The sequence below is a fragment of the Austrofundulus limnaeus genome, unplaced genomic scaffold, assembly GCF_001266775.1.
Source record: "Austrofundulus limnaeus strain Quisiro unplaced genomic scaffold, Austrofundulus_limnaeus-1.0 Scaffold567, whole genome shotgun sequence".
In the NCBI taxonomy this organism is placed as follows: Eukaryota; Metazoa; Chordata; class Actinopteri; order Cyprinodontiformes; family Rivulidae; genus Austrofundulus; species Austrofundulus limnaeus.
This window is the reverse complement of record NW_013952969.1, coordinates 68,662-83,836: the sequence shown is the minus strand read 5'-3', so window position 1 is coordinate 83,836 and position 15,175 is coordinate 68,662. Positions and strand designations below refer to the sequence as shown.

Genomic DNA, 15,175 nt, shown 5'->3' with positions numbered 1-15,175 from the left:
AAACATGGGCATAGTAACAATATTTTTATACTACATTTATCCATTTTAAATACACTAACTTCACTCCTTTGTAACAACTAAGGCAAAAATGTTATTATTTCTGAAAATCTTTTCAGGACCCMACYTTGATTTTTCGGGACCCCACTTTGGGTCCCRACCCCAACTTTGGGAAACACTGCTCTAAAGCACCATATCACTTTTTAAATCGAGGCTTTAAAGCCTAAGCATTAGCATTGTGAATAATCATATGAAACATACTGAAAAAATGGCAATATACCGTCTTGCTTACAGTATTGCAATATATCGTGACCCGTGTTATGATATGTATCATAATATCATCATATTCCTGTCAGAACACAGTGCTATTAACWAGGGGTCCAAAAATACAGAAAATTCACAATTCGGTTCAATACTTTAGTCTCACAGTTCAATATTTTTTCAGTACAAAAAAGAGAAATTTCCATGCCCTTCTTAACTTGTAATTTATTGAAATTCATTATGAACATTTGTTTTAACCTCAAAAGTACAGTTTTTAAATAAAATGTTGCTGAAACAGCAAGTTTCTCAGTGAATCTGTGCTCGACGATGCAGCCTAGGTGGAGTAGTCGAACACAGATCCACTGATCCTTCAACACAGAAGACAAGCTGATAAAATAAATGTAAAAAGTCTGTACTGTTCCATACATAGTGTGTATTGAACCTAAAGCACAGTATTGACCAGTTCCATACAGATACATGTATTGTTGCACCCCTACTATTAACGACTATTGTCTGGAATATTGACTGGGATGTCTGGAAAACCTGATCAAGCTGCTTCCCTTTGGAACAAGCGATAGATGATAGGAAAAGGAACCAGGGAACCAAGTTTAGACATCTCAAGGTGGGGTAGAACAGGTGGTTAACCTGGTGTCTGCCAACCTGACCGGCCCTCTGCTGTGGGAGTGAAGCTTCCAGCTTAAGTGGAAACCAGTTTCACAGAGAACACATCATTACAATGCTGCTAAAAACAGTGGAGAGTGTTGGTTTTTGTCATTTCACATCGTCAGGAGCAGTTCTCTGTTTTTGTTGGAAAAACAACAACAACATGGGATTCAGTTTAAACTGATGATAAGAAGGATTTATTTTTGGGGAGTGGAAACCACAGAACCTATTAGACTTTATGTAAAAATCACATGTTTTACAAGCTTTAAAGACTTCCGTGGTCGACCTCAGAGCAGAGTCTGTGAAAGGGATATCCGCTCATCACTCACTGATGGGGATTTAAATGGAAGGCCTGTTTGTAAACATATACTTTAGTCTTATTTGGGTCAAAACTTTGAGACARGTTTCAAAACAATATTTTAAAATAAAAACTGCTTTTTCTGCAAAACTGCTGTGTTAATGCTAAGGGCTGAAAGACTGGATGAAATCTGCTGAAGGAGCTAAAACTGAGYTACAGGAAAGTTCAAACAAGCTAAACAAAGTCAAATAAAAGCAGAAAAGAAATGCACAACAAGCTAAAATATCTTTGAATAAGCTAAAATGAGCAAAACAGATGTTAAATTTAATAAAATAAAATGATAAAAAAATGGCAAAACAGTACTGATATTTGTAAAAACAAAAACTTAAATAAGCACATCTGTACTGAAGCAAATGCTAAAGCTAAAATTAGCAAAAAAGTAGCTAAAATAKGCTATGCAGATGCTAAAATCCTCAAAACTGTAGCTAAAAACAGAAGAATAGCGACAATTACCAATTTAGAGGCTTAAAGCTAAAACTAGCAAAGCAGAAAATGCTAAAAGCTGCAAAATTGTAGCTAAAAGCCAAAAGCAGAGGTGTGTAGTAACTAAATACATTACTTTGTTACAGTATTTAAGTTTTTTTTGAAGGTTTGTAATTTTACTATTTTTTTTTACATTGCAGCTTTTACTTTTGTTTTATCAAATTTAGAACTTGGAAGACTTACTTCTTTTTTACTTGGTAATTGGTAATTTTTACAAAAGTATATTTTTTTGCTAAGGTATTTTTAGTTTTACTTAGTTTTTTCTTTTAAGTACTTTGTATACCTCTGGCCAAAAGTACCTAAAGCCAAGTGAGAGATAAAAGTAGTGGAAGGTGGCTAAAAGTTATAAATAGTTGAATAAAAAAAGCGAAAAGCAGTAAATAGAAGGGAAAAGCAGTAGCTAAAAGCAGCACAAAGGTACTGAGGTTGCAAAATTTTGGCCAAAATCTATAAGTAGTAAAATGGTAGCTAAAAACTATTTAACAGTAGCTAAAARCTGAAAGTAACAAAAAGGCTGGCTAAAAGATAAAAAATGAAGAACTGTGTCTAAAACCTATGTGTGGTAGAATGCTAGCTAAAACCAGTAAAACAATAGCAAAAAGCTAAAAGCAGCAAAACTAAAACTAGCAAATGGCTAAAAGTACCGTAAGGCAAAAATCAGAGCCAGTTTGTTAAATCATATTTTAAAGAGARCAATATTCTTGAAGAAATTGAAGAGAAAGACAATAAAACATTATTCTGGATATTAAAAGTTACAGGAATCAAAGACTGAAACAGTTCAAACCATGAAGAAGTAGTYACACGAAAACATGGTGGTTATTGTATTTTTGTTTCTGTCTGACAGTGGAGTTCGACAGGGAGCTGTCCCCGCAGCGACGTCACCACAAGGAGTTTAAGTTCAACCTCTCGCAGATCCCAGAGGGCGAGGCCGTCACCGCCGCTGAGTTTCGCCTCTACAAGGAGTGCGTGAGCGGGGCGTTCCGCAACGACAGCTTCCTGCTCAGAGTCTACCAGGTGGTCAAGGAGCATCCTGACAGGTGACACAACAAGCTTCATCTTCTCCATCGATTCATGTGTTTTTTTTTTTATAGCAGGCACCGATAATATAAATAACACATTTTCTGTATGTTTGTTAAAGACATGTTTTCTGTGTCAAATGGTTCATTTACTATGAAGAACATCCCTTCATCTTTCCATTCTGTGGTTTTTAGGCTCCCTGAAGGTTAGACCTTTTRTTTTTGCAGATATTTGGAGATTAAAGGGCCAGATTACCTCACATTTCTGTWTTATTGTAGACTAGGTTTTGCACCTTGAAGTTAATTAAAGAACACATCAGGTGTGAAAGCACACAAGTAGCACAGTGGTTAAGCTAAAATAACATTAAAGCTACTTTACGTTGGCAGGCTTGTGGTCTTATCTGGATGTGGTGGTGAGTTACCAAGTTGTGGCTTAAATTACAGTTTATAGTTTCCTTTGAACATTTGTTTGGACTTTACATACTTACATAGTATACTTTCAGCTATTTTAAACATTTATACTTCTAGCTACTGTTTTGCAAGTCTTAGCTTGCAGCTACAGTTTTACTGGTACACTTTATTAGATCACAAATACTAAAATTTTATAATTTTTAAAAAGTCCCATGAGCGTTTGCTGCCTGAGCTTACATAAGATTTCCAACAACCTTACTTAAGAAGTATTTACATTTCATGCATTTGGCCCTTAGACTGATTTTTGTTTTGGCCCTCTGAGGGAAAATGTTTGGGCGCCCCTGACTTAGAGCTACTGTTTTTTTAGTTTTAACTTGTAGCTTGTTTTGCAAGTCTTTAATTGTAGCTACTGTTTTGTTGGTTTTAGCTTGTAATTACTGTTTTGCTGGTCTTAGCTTGTAGCTACTGTTTTATTGGTCTTAGCTTGTCGCTACTGTTTTATTGGTCTTAGTTTTTAGCTACTGTTTTGTTGGTTTTAGCTTGTAGCTACTGTATTGATGGTCTTAGCTTGTAGCTACTGATTTGCTGGTCTTAGCTTGTAGCTACTGTTTTGCTGGTCTTAGCTTGTAGCTACTGATTTGCTGGTCTTAGCTTGTAGCTACTGTTTTGCTGGTCTTAGCTTGTAGCTACTGTTTTATTGGTCTTAGTTTTTAGCTACTGATTTGCTGATCTTAGCTTGTTGCTACTGATTTGTTGGTTTTAGCTTGTAGCTGCTGTATTGATGGTTTTAGCTTGTAGCTACTGTTTTGTTGGTTTTAGCTTTTAGCTATGGTATTGATGGTTTTAGCTTGTAGCTACTGTTTTGTTGGTTTTAGCTTTTAGCTACTGATTTGCTGATCTTAGCTTGTAGCTACGGTATTGTTGGTTTTAGCTTGTTGCTGCTGTCTTGTTGATTTTAGCTTGTAGCTACTGTTGTAATAGTCTTAGCTTTTTTTAGCTAAGTTTTGCTTAATTTTTTTTCACCAGTTAACCTTAGACGGCTCAGTTTCAGGTCCAGCAGTCCTTCATTGCTCAGCAATCTCTCTGCATTTTTTTTYTAGTTTGCTTTTTTCCCACCTTTCGGTCAAACTGTAGCTTTCTAATCGCTYGACCTGCGGGAAGCCAAATAACTCTCGGTCGCTCCTCCTCTGAACAAAAACCYGACTCCTGGTTTGGCTCCGAGCCGTAATGACAGAGCACTTAATTAGCTTGACACCCTTTGTACTTTTCATTTGATTGGAGTGGTTTCTCTAGCAGCAGGCCAGGAATGTGGGGGATTATAACACCAGAAATGTGACAGAACCAACAGGAGAAAAAAGGTCCCGCCGACTCTGACCGGCGTTTTTAATTATCATGAACTGTGTGTTTGTTCGCCTGTCTGTTAGCAAAAAATCTCACAAAGCAGTGGGCAGAGTTTAGTAAAAACAATTATTTGATGTGCATTTTAACAGATTAGTGTTTGGGGTTAACTCAATGCAAAGTGGTCGTCATTAGCCAACAAAAACTAGCTATAATTTAGCTAATTGTTCAGATAATGTGCTCAGTTTTGTTGTTATAGTAGCTGAACGTCATACATAACACACATTTTGAGTCTTARCAGATTAAGACTTTCATTTAAAACTTTAAGTGGGAAACTTTTCATTTTAAACAGTGCTATCCTACAAGCTTATAGACACATTTTTGCTAAAAACAAAAACTTTTTAGAAGACTCACTTTTTAATTTGGTAACCTTACAAACACCCTGTTTTGGTATTTTGAACATGAAAAGCTCATTAAAAAAATCCATAAATCTTTCTTCTACCTCCCATCAAGTGAATCTAAGGCACTAAAAGGAAACTTGCCTTGACCTTTGACCTTGTTATTGCAGCTGATTTGAGTCGGTGAGCAGAGTTTTTACTGTAGTGGCTCTCTAATGGACTCCCTGCTGTTCTCTGAGCGTGGTGTGTGACGGACCCAACAGAAACTCTCACGTTGCAGACCAACAACGAGGGGCTGCAGGGTCACRACTGCAGGGAACACCTGCGAGGCTTTGATGTTGGTTCTGGAGGACGGTCCGGCTGACGCGGCGCCGTGTTATTACCCCCGTGACGGSTCTGCGGGAGGGCGGACCCTCTTATCGCTCGCGCCGCCTCTTCCTTACCGTCTCCTGCGCTCTGTTCTCGTTGAAAAGTCACACTTTTTTTTCTCCGAAGCATTCCTTCTGACTCCTTCACACAAATATTACAAATGGTGTTAACACACGTCTATCTCCATGCCAAACCTTTAGTTCCTTCCTTTTCCCGGACCCTCAGAGAGGTAGACTCTGAGGTCAGATGTTCAGTGAAGTAAAATAAAGTCTGTCCCGGAGGTTTTGTGTTAATGTTCTGTCATTTGGAGAGAAGATCATTCATCTYTGTTCTGAGAGAGGATGACTCTCGGCTAATATCACACCACATCAGGATAAACTGAGTTGCAGCCRTTTTCCATTAAAACCAGTTAAAGGAACAAAACATGAAGGAGGTTGAATATTTTTGTGTTTTCTTCACCATGTTTGAGTTTCTGTGTCTTTTTCTGTCATGTTGTGTCAGAGAGGCGGATCTGTTCCTGCTGGAGTCTCGCAGACTTTGGGCCACCGAGGAGGGCTGGTTGGAGTTCGACATCACCGCGACCAGCAACCTGTGGGTCATGAGTCCGGCCCACAACCTGGGTCTGCAGGTCGGCGTGGAGACCAGCAGTGGTGAGGCTCGCTCTGACGTTTTATCAGATTACAGAACGAAAAATCCACAAAAATCCTTCTGATAAAACAGAATTRAAAGTAAACAAAACAGAAGGTAAAATAAAAAACAGAATGGAAACAAGAAAGCACAACAGAAGCAAAAAAAAAAAAAATAGATTAATAAATAAACAGAAGCTAAAAGAAGCAGAACAGAGACTAAAAAGAAAAACAGAAGCTAAAAGACAGCATAAGTAGCAGAACAGAAGCTAAAATAAACAACAGAGGCTTAAAGGAACACAACAGAAATTAAAAGAATCACAACAGAAGCTAAAATAAGCYTGTATAAGCCAAAATTAGCAGAAGAGAAGCTAAAGGAAAGACACCAGAAGCTTAAAGATACGTGAGGATAAAAGATGCACAACAGAAGCTAAGAGCAAAACAGTTTAAGCTAAAAAAAACTAGAAGCAGAACAAAAGCTAAAAGAAGCACAATAGCTAAAACTAGCAGAATAAAAGCTAAAAGAAGCACAATAGAAGCTAAAAGAAAGACAACATAAACTAAAATTAGCAGAACAAAGCTAACAGAAAGAGAATAAGCTAAAAGTAGCAGAAACAAAGCTAAATGACGGAAAACAGATGAAAGAATCCACTATGCTTCTTTTATCTTTTTAAAGAAACATAACATAAGCTAAAAGAAAGAAGCATAAGCTAAAGGAAAGAARCATAAGCTAAAAGTAGCAGAACMGAAGCTAAACAAAACATAATASAAGCTWAAAGAAGCAWAAGAAATGCTAAAGGCACAACAGAAACTAAAAAAGCTGTCTAATTGCCAGATGTAAAAAAGTAACAACTGGAAGTTAAAATCAGCAAAAAAGTAACTAAAAGTAGCAAATACATAGCTATAGTAGCAAAAGTAGCTAAAAGTAGCACARAATTAGCRACAAGCAGCAAAAGACTAGCTGAAAAAGCATAAGCGAGCAAAAAGTAACAAGAGGTTAATAAAAACTGTCAAAACAATAGCTTGAAGCTAAAAGTAGCAATAGTCCAGCTAACAGCTAAAAGTAGCTTAGGAATAATAAACAGGAGAACAGTTTTAATGCTGACTCAGCRTTTACACCATTTAAAAATACACGATTGTAGTTTAAGTCATTTCTTTTTTCATTTAAGGTGTCAAACTTATCGATGATCGTCTTTATCTTTTTTGCTGCAGGGCAGAGCATCAGCTGTAAGGAGGCGGGGCTTATAGGGCGTGACGGYGCACTGGAGAAGCAGCCTTTCATGGTGGCCTTCTTTAAAGTCAGCGAGGTGCACATCCGCGCCGCCCGCTCCACCGGCGGGAAACGGCGGCAGCAGAACCGCAACCGATCCTCGCAGCCGAGAGGAGCATCCCGAGGTCTGGGCCCCGCAGGTCAGTCCGCACATCCTCGCTAAACCTGAAACCTGAMGTTTAAAACCCAGAATAACTTCCAGAACTGACGTCCAAGCTGCTGAGATCACCGGATAAGCAGCACATGTTTCATCCCTTTGAAATCCTTGATAAATTAAACCTGGCTTCTGCTGAGTCTCCTCCTAATCAGCCCCTAGCAGAGGGAAACTGAAGCGCRGGGATTATTTACATGATTTATTTTTACTGGAGCTTCCTCGTGTGGATTAAGGGAGGTGGACCACATCTCTAAAATCTGAATCTTAAGTAAAGAATGGTTGTTTTTTTTGAACGCTGGAATAAAACGTGTGATTTATGAAGGGGATTTCCCTGGATGTTTCCACACAGGCTGAGTTTCACAGTTGCTGGGAGGATTTGGCTACAAATTCAATACAAAAAATGTATAAATTGGCACGTGTGTTTGATAATAATAGATTTTCTGTTGGGTTTTTTTTTTGGTTCTCGTGGCATGAATTGACTCCATTGTAACAATCCTCACTTAGCCAGGTGATCTCAATCTTGTTTGCTACTGTAGCTACTTACCAGGTGATGTAATGAGGAAAGKATAATCCTGATGATATTAGCTTGTCGAGCACTTCAGATTAAATCAAACCCACCCTTCATCTAACTGTGGCCCAGCTTTAAGGAGCTTAGCTGCTCCGGTCAGGCTTCACTTTGTGACTGGAGCTGCTGTTTGTCTTGGTTTGTCTCGTTTCGGCTCCTGAACCAACAGCTTCTCCTGAAGCCCAGACTTACATCAGAGTCTGTGAGTGARCGTTGAGCTAACGACAAGTTATTTTAATTTTTTTGATGCATTTCAGGTGAWAAACCTACATTGTTGTCTCTGTAATCTTCATCATCTAAACCAGRTGTGAGCATCAAGGCCAGTGAGAGTCCCCTGGACCGAATATAGCAAGTAACTGAGCTCTACCTTGTATTTCCTGCATAGAAATAATGTTTTCACACGTCCGCTTATAAACACTAAAAAGTACTACGTGTACCGCTGACATGTGAGGTAAAAAAAAAAAATACAGAAATACTATAAAATATAAAAGTAAGAGAGTTTTACTCACTGCTGAGTTGTGGTGAGTGTGTCCAATCATGCCCTTATTTTCCTATTTCAATTTCTAACCTGTAACTAGAAAAGTCCCGTTTCTAAGTACAACTGGGCCAAAAGTAGCATTAGCATTATTTTAAAGGGTGKATGTTGTGCCAAATCGACTTATTTGAGGTTTATATCATGCTATAATGTYATTCCCTCATCTAAAACATCCCCAGAGTGTTGCTTTGACTCATTCATGTTGGAGAAATCCTTGAATCTCCTGTGGCAGCCATGTKGAGCTGCCTAAACACTTGCTGGTACAAAGCTCCGCCTATTTWCACAAAGCTCCTCCCCGGARCTCAGTCWGCAGTYGAGCTCCTGCCCCACAGAGCACCCCTCGCTGGAATTATTTTTGTGAAAACGTGCTGAAGTGGGAGTGTCAGAAACGGTAGGAGGTTAGAAACAGAGGCCAATTTAAAGGTGTTTCGATGAGCTATGATGCAAAGTCTAGTTTATTTTTTATTATAAACAGCATTTTTGTAACAACTGAAGGTAACAGTTGCKTGATTGTGGTTAGAATTGAACTATGAGTCTGAAAAATACACGATATCCCCCTTTAAGACATTATTACATGTTTRCATCAGACCAAAGTAGATTGTTGGATCTATAAAAAGTGATGCACCAGAACCAACAGTGGATCATTTTGTTTTAGCTTGCGTCCAGATCTCGGGTAGAACTGACTCACTTCTTTTGTCGCCTGGAGCCAAAGCCCAGCTTAGTGCACAGAACCGGAGCAGCACATGTTGGCCGGCTACCTGAGAGTCCTGTGCTTCACCTCGTGCGCTCGCTTTAATGGCTCTACCATCTGCAGGTAAACAGATGTGTTTGCAGCCGCGTTGGTTTTTGCTTTCTGTTTGTTCACAGCGTCTTCACTTCAAAACGCTGTAAAAACAAGATGTTAGAAAATGAAGTTTTACRATTTTTTTAAGTAGTGATGAATTTATTTGATTGTTGGACAACATCTCTGGAAACCCCTCACTTGTTGCAGTAAATAAGCCAAGTGAAAGTCCAAAGTCTGCTTCTGTTGTTTTGTTTTTGAGGTTTTTTTCTTCTCTCCGACGACAACATTCTGTTAAACATGACCGTTTTTCATAACCCAAAAACATAACTCTCTGCGCCGCCACTCGGGACCACTGGGAGTGTAAATATTTAGATCTTACACAGGAAGCCGGCGGGCCCCCCGACGACCACCCCCCCCGCCCTCGTGATGGCCGCGTATCCGCAGCCGGGCCGAGGGCTGCAGGGATCGGACGGGATGGGAGGATCCGCCAGGAATTCTGGAGGGCATATGGTTTCAATACGGCATCACTCAGTCCAGAGACGAGGAGGAGGCCGTGATGGATGAGGAGCGCACCCGTCCTGGGAAATGTGCAGATGATGGTCCTTCAGGCTGGATTTTGGCACCGAGCTGCAGCTCCGTCAGTTCAGGCCACACAGATCCAGCTATAAGGAATATTTCACCCGTACTTCACCTCWRCACCTTTTTTTTCTCTCTCTCTTTCCCCCAAATAACATCAGATCTGAGGCCGGAAGGCAGCAAGGTGTTTGTTTTTAATCAYTTGTGTCTACACAAGCTTCCACATAGATGTTTTAAAGAAACACTTTCTTCATCGTGACTGGATTTATGTTGTGTTTCCTAAAAAAAAAACGGTTTTCCTTTCTATCCAGGAAACCTTCCCCTGACCTGTGTGGTTATGCAGTCAGATTAAAAAAATCCCTGTGTATACTTAACATCTTCTTTCCTCTTTTCTTGCAGTTTTGGTTCCAGAAATTAATTTTTTTTGTTGATAATATTCCACTCAGTCAATTCAAATTGTAAATTAATTAAAGGAGCACTATTTTTCAGGCTAAATCTATAAAATGCATGTGACATACCTATCCTTGAAATGCAAAAAGTCAACGTGAATAACTTTATTTTAAGAAACCTGGCATAATACACAMAATTTTACCTATTTTGTCACAGAACTGGCATATCTTCTTTTGAACTTGACCCAACAAAAGTGAAACAGGAAGTGACATCAAAAAGGGGAACTCTTTAAAGAAAGGTCTATTTGTCGAAACAAYACAATTTGAACTCTATCKCTTCWTCTCTCTAATAGTGACTCAAAATAATTTAAAGAAACATCAGATTCTTGTTTAGTCTGTGTTGTTAGCTAATGCAGTGTTTACATGCAGACATTCCCCTTTGACATCACTTCCTGTTTCTTCACATGCAAATATCTGAACAACTGTTCATGTCAGTGGCATGAAATTTTTTTTAGCAATATGTTACCAATGTTATCTTTCCAAAAATCAATTCATATTTATTACAAAAAGTTGATGTTACAAGCACTTTAACGTATCATGAAAAACTATGGATGACTCTCAGCTACTACCACACCAAATTCTAAATCAACATCTGTAAAATGGCTGAATTGTAGCCATTTATCAATCAGTCAATCAAAACTTTATTTATATAGCACTTTACACATCCAAAGGCAACCAAAGTGCTGCACAGCAAAATAAAAATACTGTAATTTAAAAGCAAGCAAACAATCCTAACAATCTATAATTTGTCTTAATGTCAGTTGACTGTCAGCCATCTTAAAGGAGACATATTGTGCTTTTAAATCCTTATTTTTCACATTTAAACCATTCAGTATGAGTCTATATAAATAGGAACTATAATGCTTTGGTCTGAATTCCTCCTCATTGTAGTGCCACAAGCCCCGCCCCTTTTCTGAGCTGTATCTMAAAATAACTCGTTTTGAGGCTRTCTCTTTAAATCCAAAGGAGGGGTTTCACACCCCAACCCCCTCCAGCTTCCTGACTGATATATTCTAGTTTGATAGAGGAGGTTTATGACTATATAGCGGCACAGGACCTTTGTATTTACAAATKAMTTAAAAGATGTGAACAAGAGAAGACTTGTCCATCCAGCCTTACATGTTGGAGCCAGAGTYAGACCCAGAACCAGAGTCTGACCCAGAGCCAGAGGARAATGAAGACCACCAAATTGTAGTTGGTCCAGACCTTCTTTAACAATTCTATCACAAATAATTTGACGTAATAGATCAGAAAATGGAGAAAACTGAACAGGTTGACAAATATGACCCAAACAGAATATAAAGATATCTCTGCAGCATCAGGAGAGACTAAATTMAACTTTTCTGCCTCCTAGAGACTCCAAGTACAAAACAAAATGCCTTTAATGGCTAAAAAATGGGAAATATGAGATATTTTTCTAACAAGCAAACATGCACAGAGACAAAAACATTTTCACATGCCTCTTTGACCTTTTGGTGGCAGGTGATGAAAACAGGAAAACTTCATTTTGAAACTGGAAAATTGAAGATTTTAAAACTTTTTGTTTCTAGTATTCACTATTACAGTGTGGTAGATTTAAAGTTAGTATTTACCAGGTACTAAAGTAAAAAAAAAAATATCACATTTTATTACACTCTCCATTTAAACACACACAGTTTGCAAACGATTGTTTTTCTTAAATTTCTTATGTTGACATTCTTCACTAAAAGTTGGATTTTTTTAACCTATTTTGAATTTTCCTGATGTGTTCACGATGAAAAGTTTTCTTAAAGAACAATCCAACACCTTCAAAGATAATTTGACTCGTTTAGTGGTTAAAGAGAAGTGGTGGGGGTTAATGGGAGTTGGGTTTTGGCAGCGGGGGAGGTTAACAACCACCCGAGGAAGGAGGACTGCGTCCAGGCTTAGCCTGTAATTAGCCCTAGCAGGTCATTAGCTGTGCAGCTAAAAGCTAACGGTATCGCTTAAAGAATTATAATAACACGGCGCTCGGCCAGCTGTGTTTTCTCATCTGTCACTCCTCTCCTCTCTTCTCCTCGCTCCACCCGAGCTCCTTTTGTTTACCGCTGGAGTAATTAGACGTGGTGGAGCTCCCTCGCAGGGTTTAATAACCTCTGTGATGAAAGACAGGAAGAAAGATAAACTTCAGTCAAAAGGTTGAAGGGAGGAGAGAGAGAAAAAACGTCATTCTGCTTTTATGTCTGCGTGGCTGTTGGGACTCTAGTTTTGGTCAAAGAAGATGACTGCATCCGCAGGAAAGCTTCACATTTTCCTTCAAAGACGTATAACCGGAGCTGTCCAGCAGCCACGTTCTGCTGGGTCCGCCTGTGGAGTCGAGTTGTTCGGGACATGGTGACCTGCTCAGGTTGAAATAAATTTTTATGTCTGAACACGACACTGTGGTTCCGACATCTCTAACTGCCTGTTTTCGTGTTTTCAGAACAACTCGCGATAAATGTAATTTACAACTTTTTCCATTGACACAGAGGGGCCAGTGGAACAGTTTCATGGGTTTTTAATGAATGGAGAGTAGTGTAGAGAAGGTTCCTATCAGCTCAGAGCTCGCACGGTTCATCAAAAGTCTCATTTAATGCACACTGCCTGGCCTAAAAACAAGTCATCTGGATTTAACTAAGCAAATAGGTATAAGCCTCCTATTAGATAATTACTGTATGGATGATTATCTTTCAGCTAGCAACAAGTTATTTAACCCCAGTTGATGCAATGAGTTGCTTCTCATTTCTTAAAAGACACATTTTGTGTTTGTGGAAAAGATGTCAGTCTGTTTGAGAAGAGTTAAATCATTGGCATCAAGCAGAGAAAACATCTGATGGCAGAAACTACTAAAATTGGGTTAAGAACTGTCCCAACGCATTTTTAAAAACTGGAAGGATAGTGGGGACCCATCGTCTTCAAGGATGCACCCATCATAGTGCCTGTGGGGGCAGGCTGTGATCTGGGGTTGCTGCAGTTGTTCAGGTCTAGGAAGCTTATTGGAACAATGCCACATCGAATGTGTGCCGTAATCAAAGCTAAAGGTGGTCCAACAAAATATTAGTGTGTGACCTTTTTTGTTTTTTGGTGGCGACCCAGATTGTGGGTCTAACAAAATTCTGGGTCACTGGACTGCGATTGTTGGTGAATCAAATTTTTGAGAAAACAGCAACATTTTTTTTGTGTTTGCAAGCGAACAACAAGCTKTACGGCCTATTTGAGTGATCAGGTTTTGAAAAACGTGTGCACGACTAGCAGAACCGGGTTCCAGGCCACGCACATGGTTTTGTTGGCCACTTCGGTCCATATTGTACCCACCTTCCCCTGCTTTGTACTCATTCTGGCAGCTACCCCTATTTGAAGATTTAATCTACTGGAGTAACTAGATTTTGGTTACTCCAGYAGATTAAATTTCATAATAACTACACCTTAATTAATCTTACTTAATCATTAATAAAGCAGCCGTTTATTAATGGTTAACTAAGGCTAAATAAGGGGTAGTTATAAAGTGTTGCCCAGATTTCTAATAATAATTTTGATTGGTATTGTTTTTAGACCAGTTCGWGACATTCTGGAAGACCTCCTCACCATTCACCAACAGTTCAGCCAGTCAAACAGAGAGTGGTAGCCCAATGGGTTTGCTAGATCTTGGAGAACACCCCATGGTTGTCATCCAGCGTGAACAGGGGTCTTATTCTTTAAAAGATGGTCAAATATCCAGAAGAAGCACCAACAACCAAAAGAAGCTTAAATTAAAGATGGTTAAAGTTGCATAAATAATGTAGAAAATGTAGCTGACTTACTGTCTTTTGTCATTTTGACAATTTATTAGAAACAAAACATGTCTAAATGTAAGTTTTTAACATGATAATTTAAAAAAAAATAAACACACCCCTCCTGGTAAATTTTGATGGAATGCCCCTGAATTCTGTGACCTTTCTTTAGTTTCATACGTCATCATGCTTAGAGTCCGTTTTTCATGTTCCTCACCACCTCCGCTCCCTGACAGRGAAAGGAAAAAGAAATGAATGGAAGCCTCCTGGGAACCGGAGCTCAGCGGTAGCCGTGTGGCATTAAATTTTTACAGGCAGGAAGGGAAGATGTGGTTTATGGAGACCACAAATCTGGGCTTTTCCACAGTAAATATCAGCTTTATTCCTCGGAAAGCCCGAGGAGGAGGAGGTGCATGAAGATGTGATTGAAGACAAAGGAGTTTTAGTCAGACTTCAGTTTGTTTTGAGAATTTGTCAYTTTGTGCGCTCGGGAAATGAATGAAATGTTTTTACATTTGGTCATCACCGGCTGACAAAGGTAAAAGTGTCATAAKGTTTGTGTTCATTTGTCTGATGGTTTGGTGCAAAGCCTCGAGAAGCACGATAACTCTCAAGCTAATGAAGCCAACCCAATTCAAGATGGCCGCCAATTGATTTTAACACATATGAACTTGGCTATAACTTTGGTAAACTTTGGAAATTTGACAGATAATGAGGTTTATTTTGGTGTGGTAGTAGCTGAGAGTCAATAATAACATACCTGCATGAGGTGACAGTTTCTCAGTCTTCTTCAGTGGTTCCCAAAGTTTTGGGTCAGGACCCCAGTTTTGGGGAATCTTGGACATGGGAAAATGCTTTTATTTTGTTAGTTGAGGAAGTGGAGCTTTATCATTTTAAACAAAAAGTCCAATGTTAGATTTCCCGTTGGGTTTGTGCTCAGTCTTTTCTTAAAACTTTGGTTTTGTAAAGCGGTGGGCGRCACGCATAGGAATACTTTATTTGTGGATGTTTCCTCCCAAACTGTTAAATCTGAGTCCTCTATGTTGTCCAGGTGGCTGGAAGGTCAGTCGGTTCACAGGGAAGCAAGACGAATACATTTATGTTTCTCTCTCTCTCTACACACACACACACACACACACACACACACACACACAC

The 15,175-nt window shown here is 39.1% G+C and overlaps 2 protein-coding genes across 2 annotated transcripts in view; both read left to right on the top strand.

Moving 5' to 3' along the window:
* LOC106530851 (carnitinyl-CoA dehydratase) overlaps positions 1 to 2,670 on the top strand; it is a 56,778-nt gene extending 54,108 nt beyond the window's left edge. The window contains exon 9 of the mRNA XM_014026561.1: positions 2,607 to 2,670. The gene's annotated coding sequence lies outside the window, so the exon portion shown is untranslated. The remainder of the gene's footprint in view (positions 1 to 2,606) is intronic.
* Positions 1 to 15,175, top strand: part of bmp6 (bone morphogenetic protein 6) — a 55,314-nt gene that overhangs the window by 30,283 nt on the left and 9,856 nt on the right. Inside the window, exons 2-4 of the mRNA XM_014026559.1 lie at positions 2,607 to 2,799; positions 5,796 to 5,944; positions 7,133 to 7,330. Of these exons, the coding sequence (XP_013882013.1) occupies positions 2,607 to 2,799; positions 5,796 to 5,944; positions 7,133 to 7,330 (540 nt within the window). The remainder of the gene's footprint in view (positions 1 to 2,606; positions 2,800 to 5,795; positions 5,945 to 7,132; positions 7,331 to 15,175) is intronic.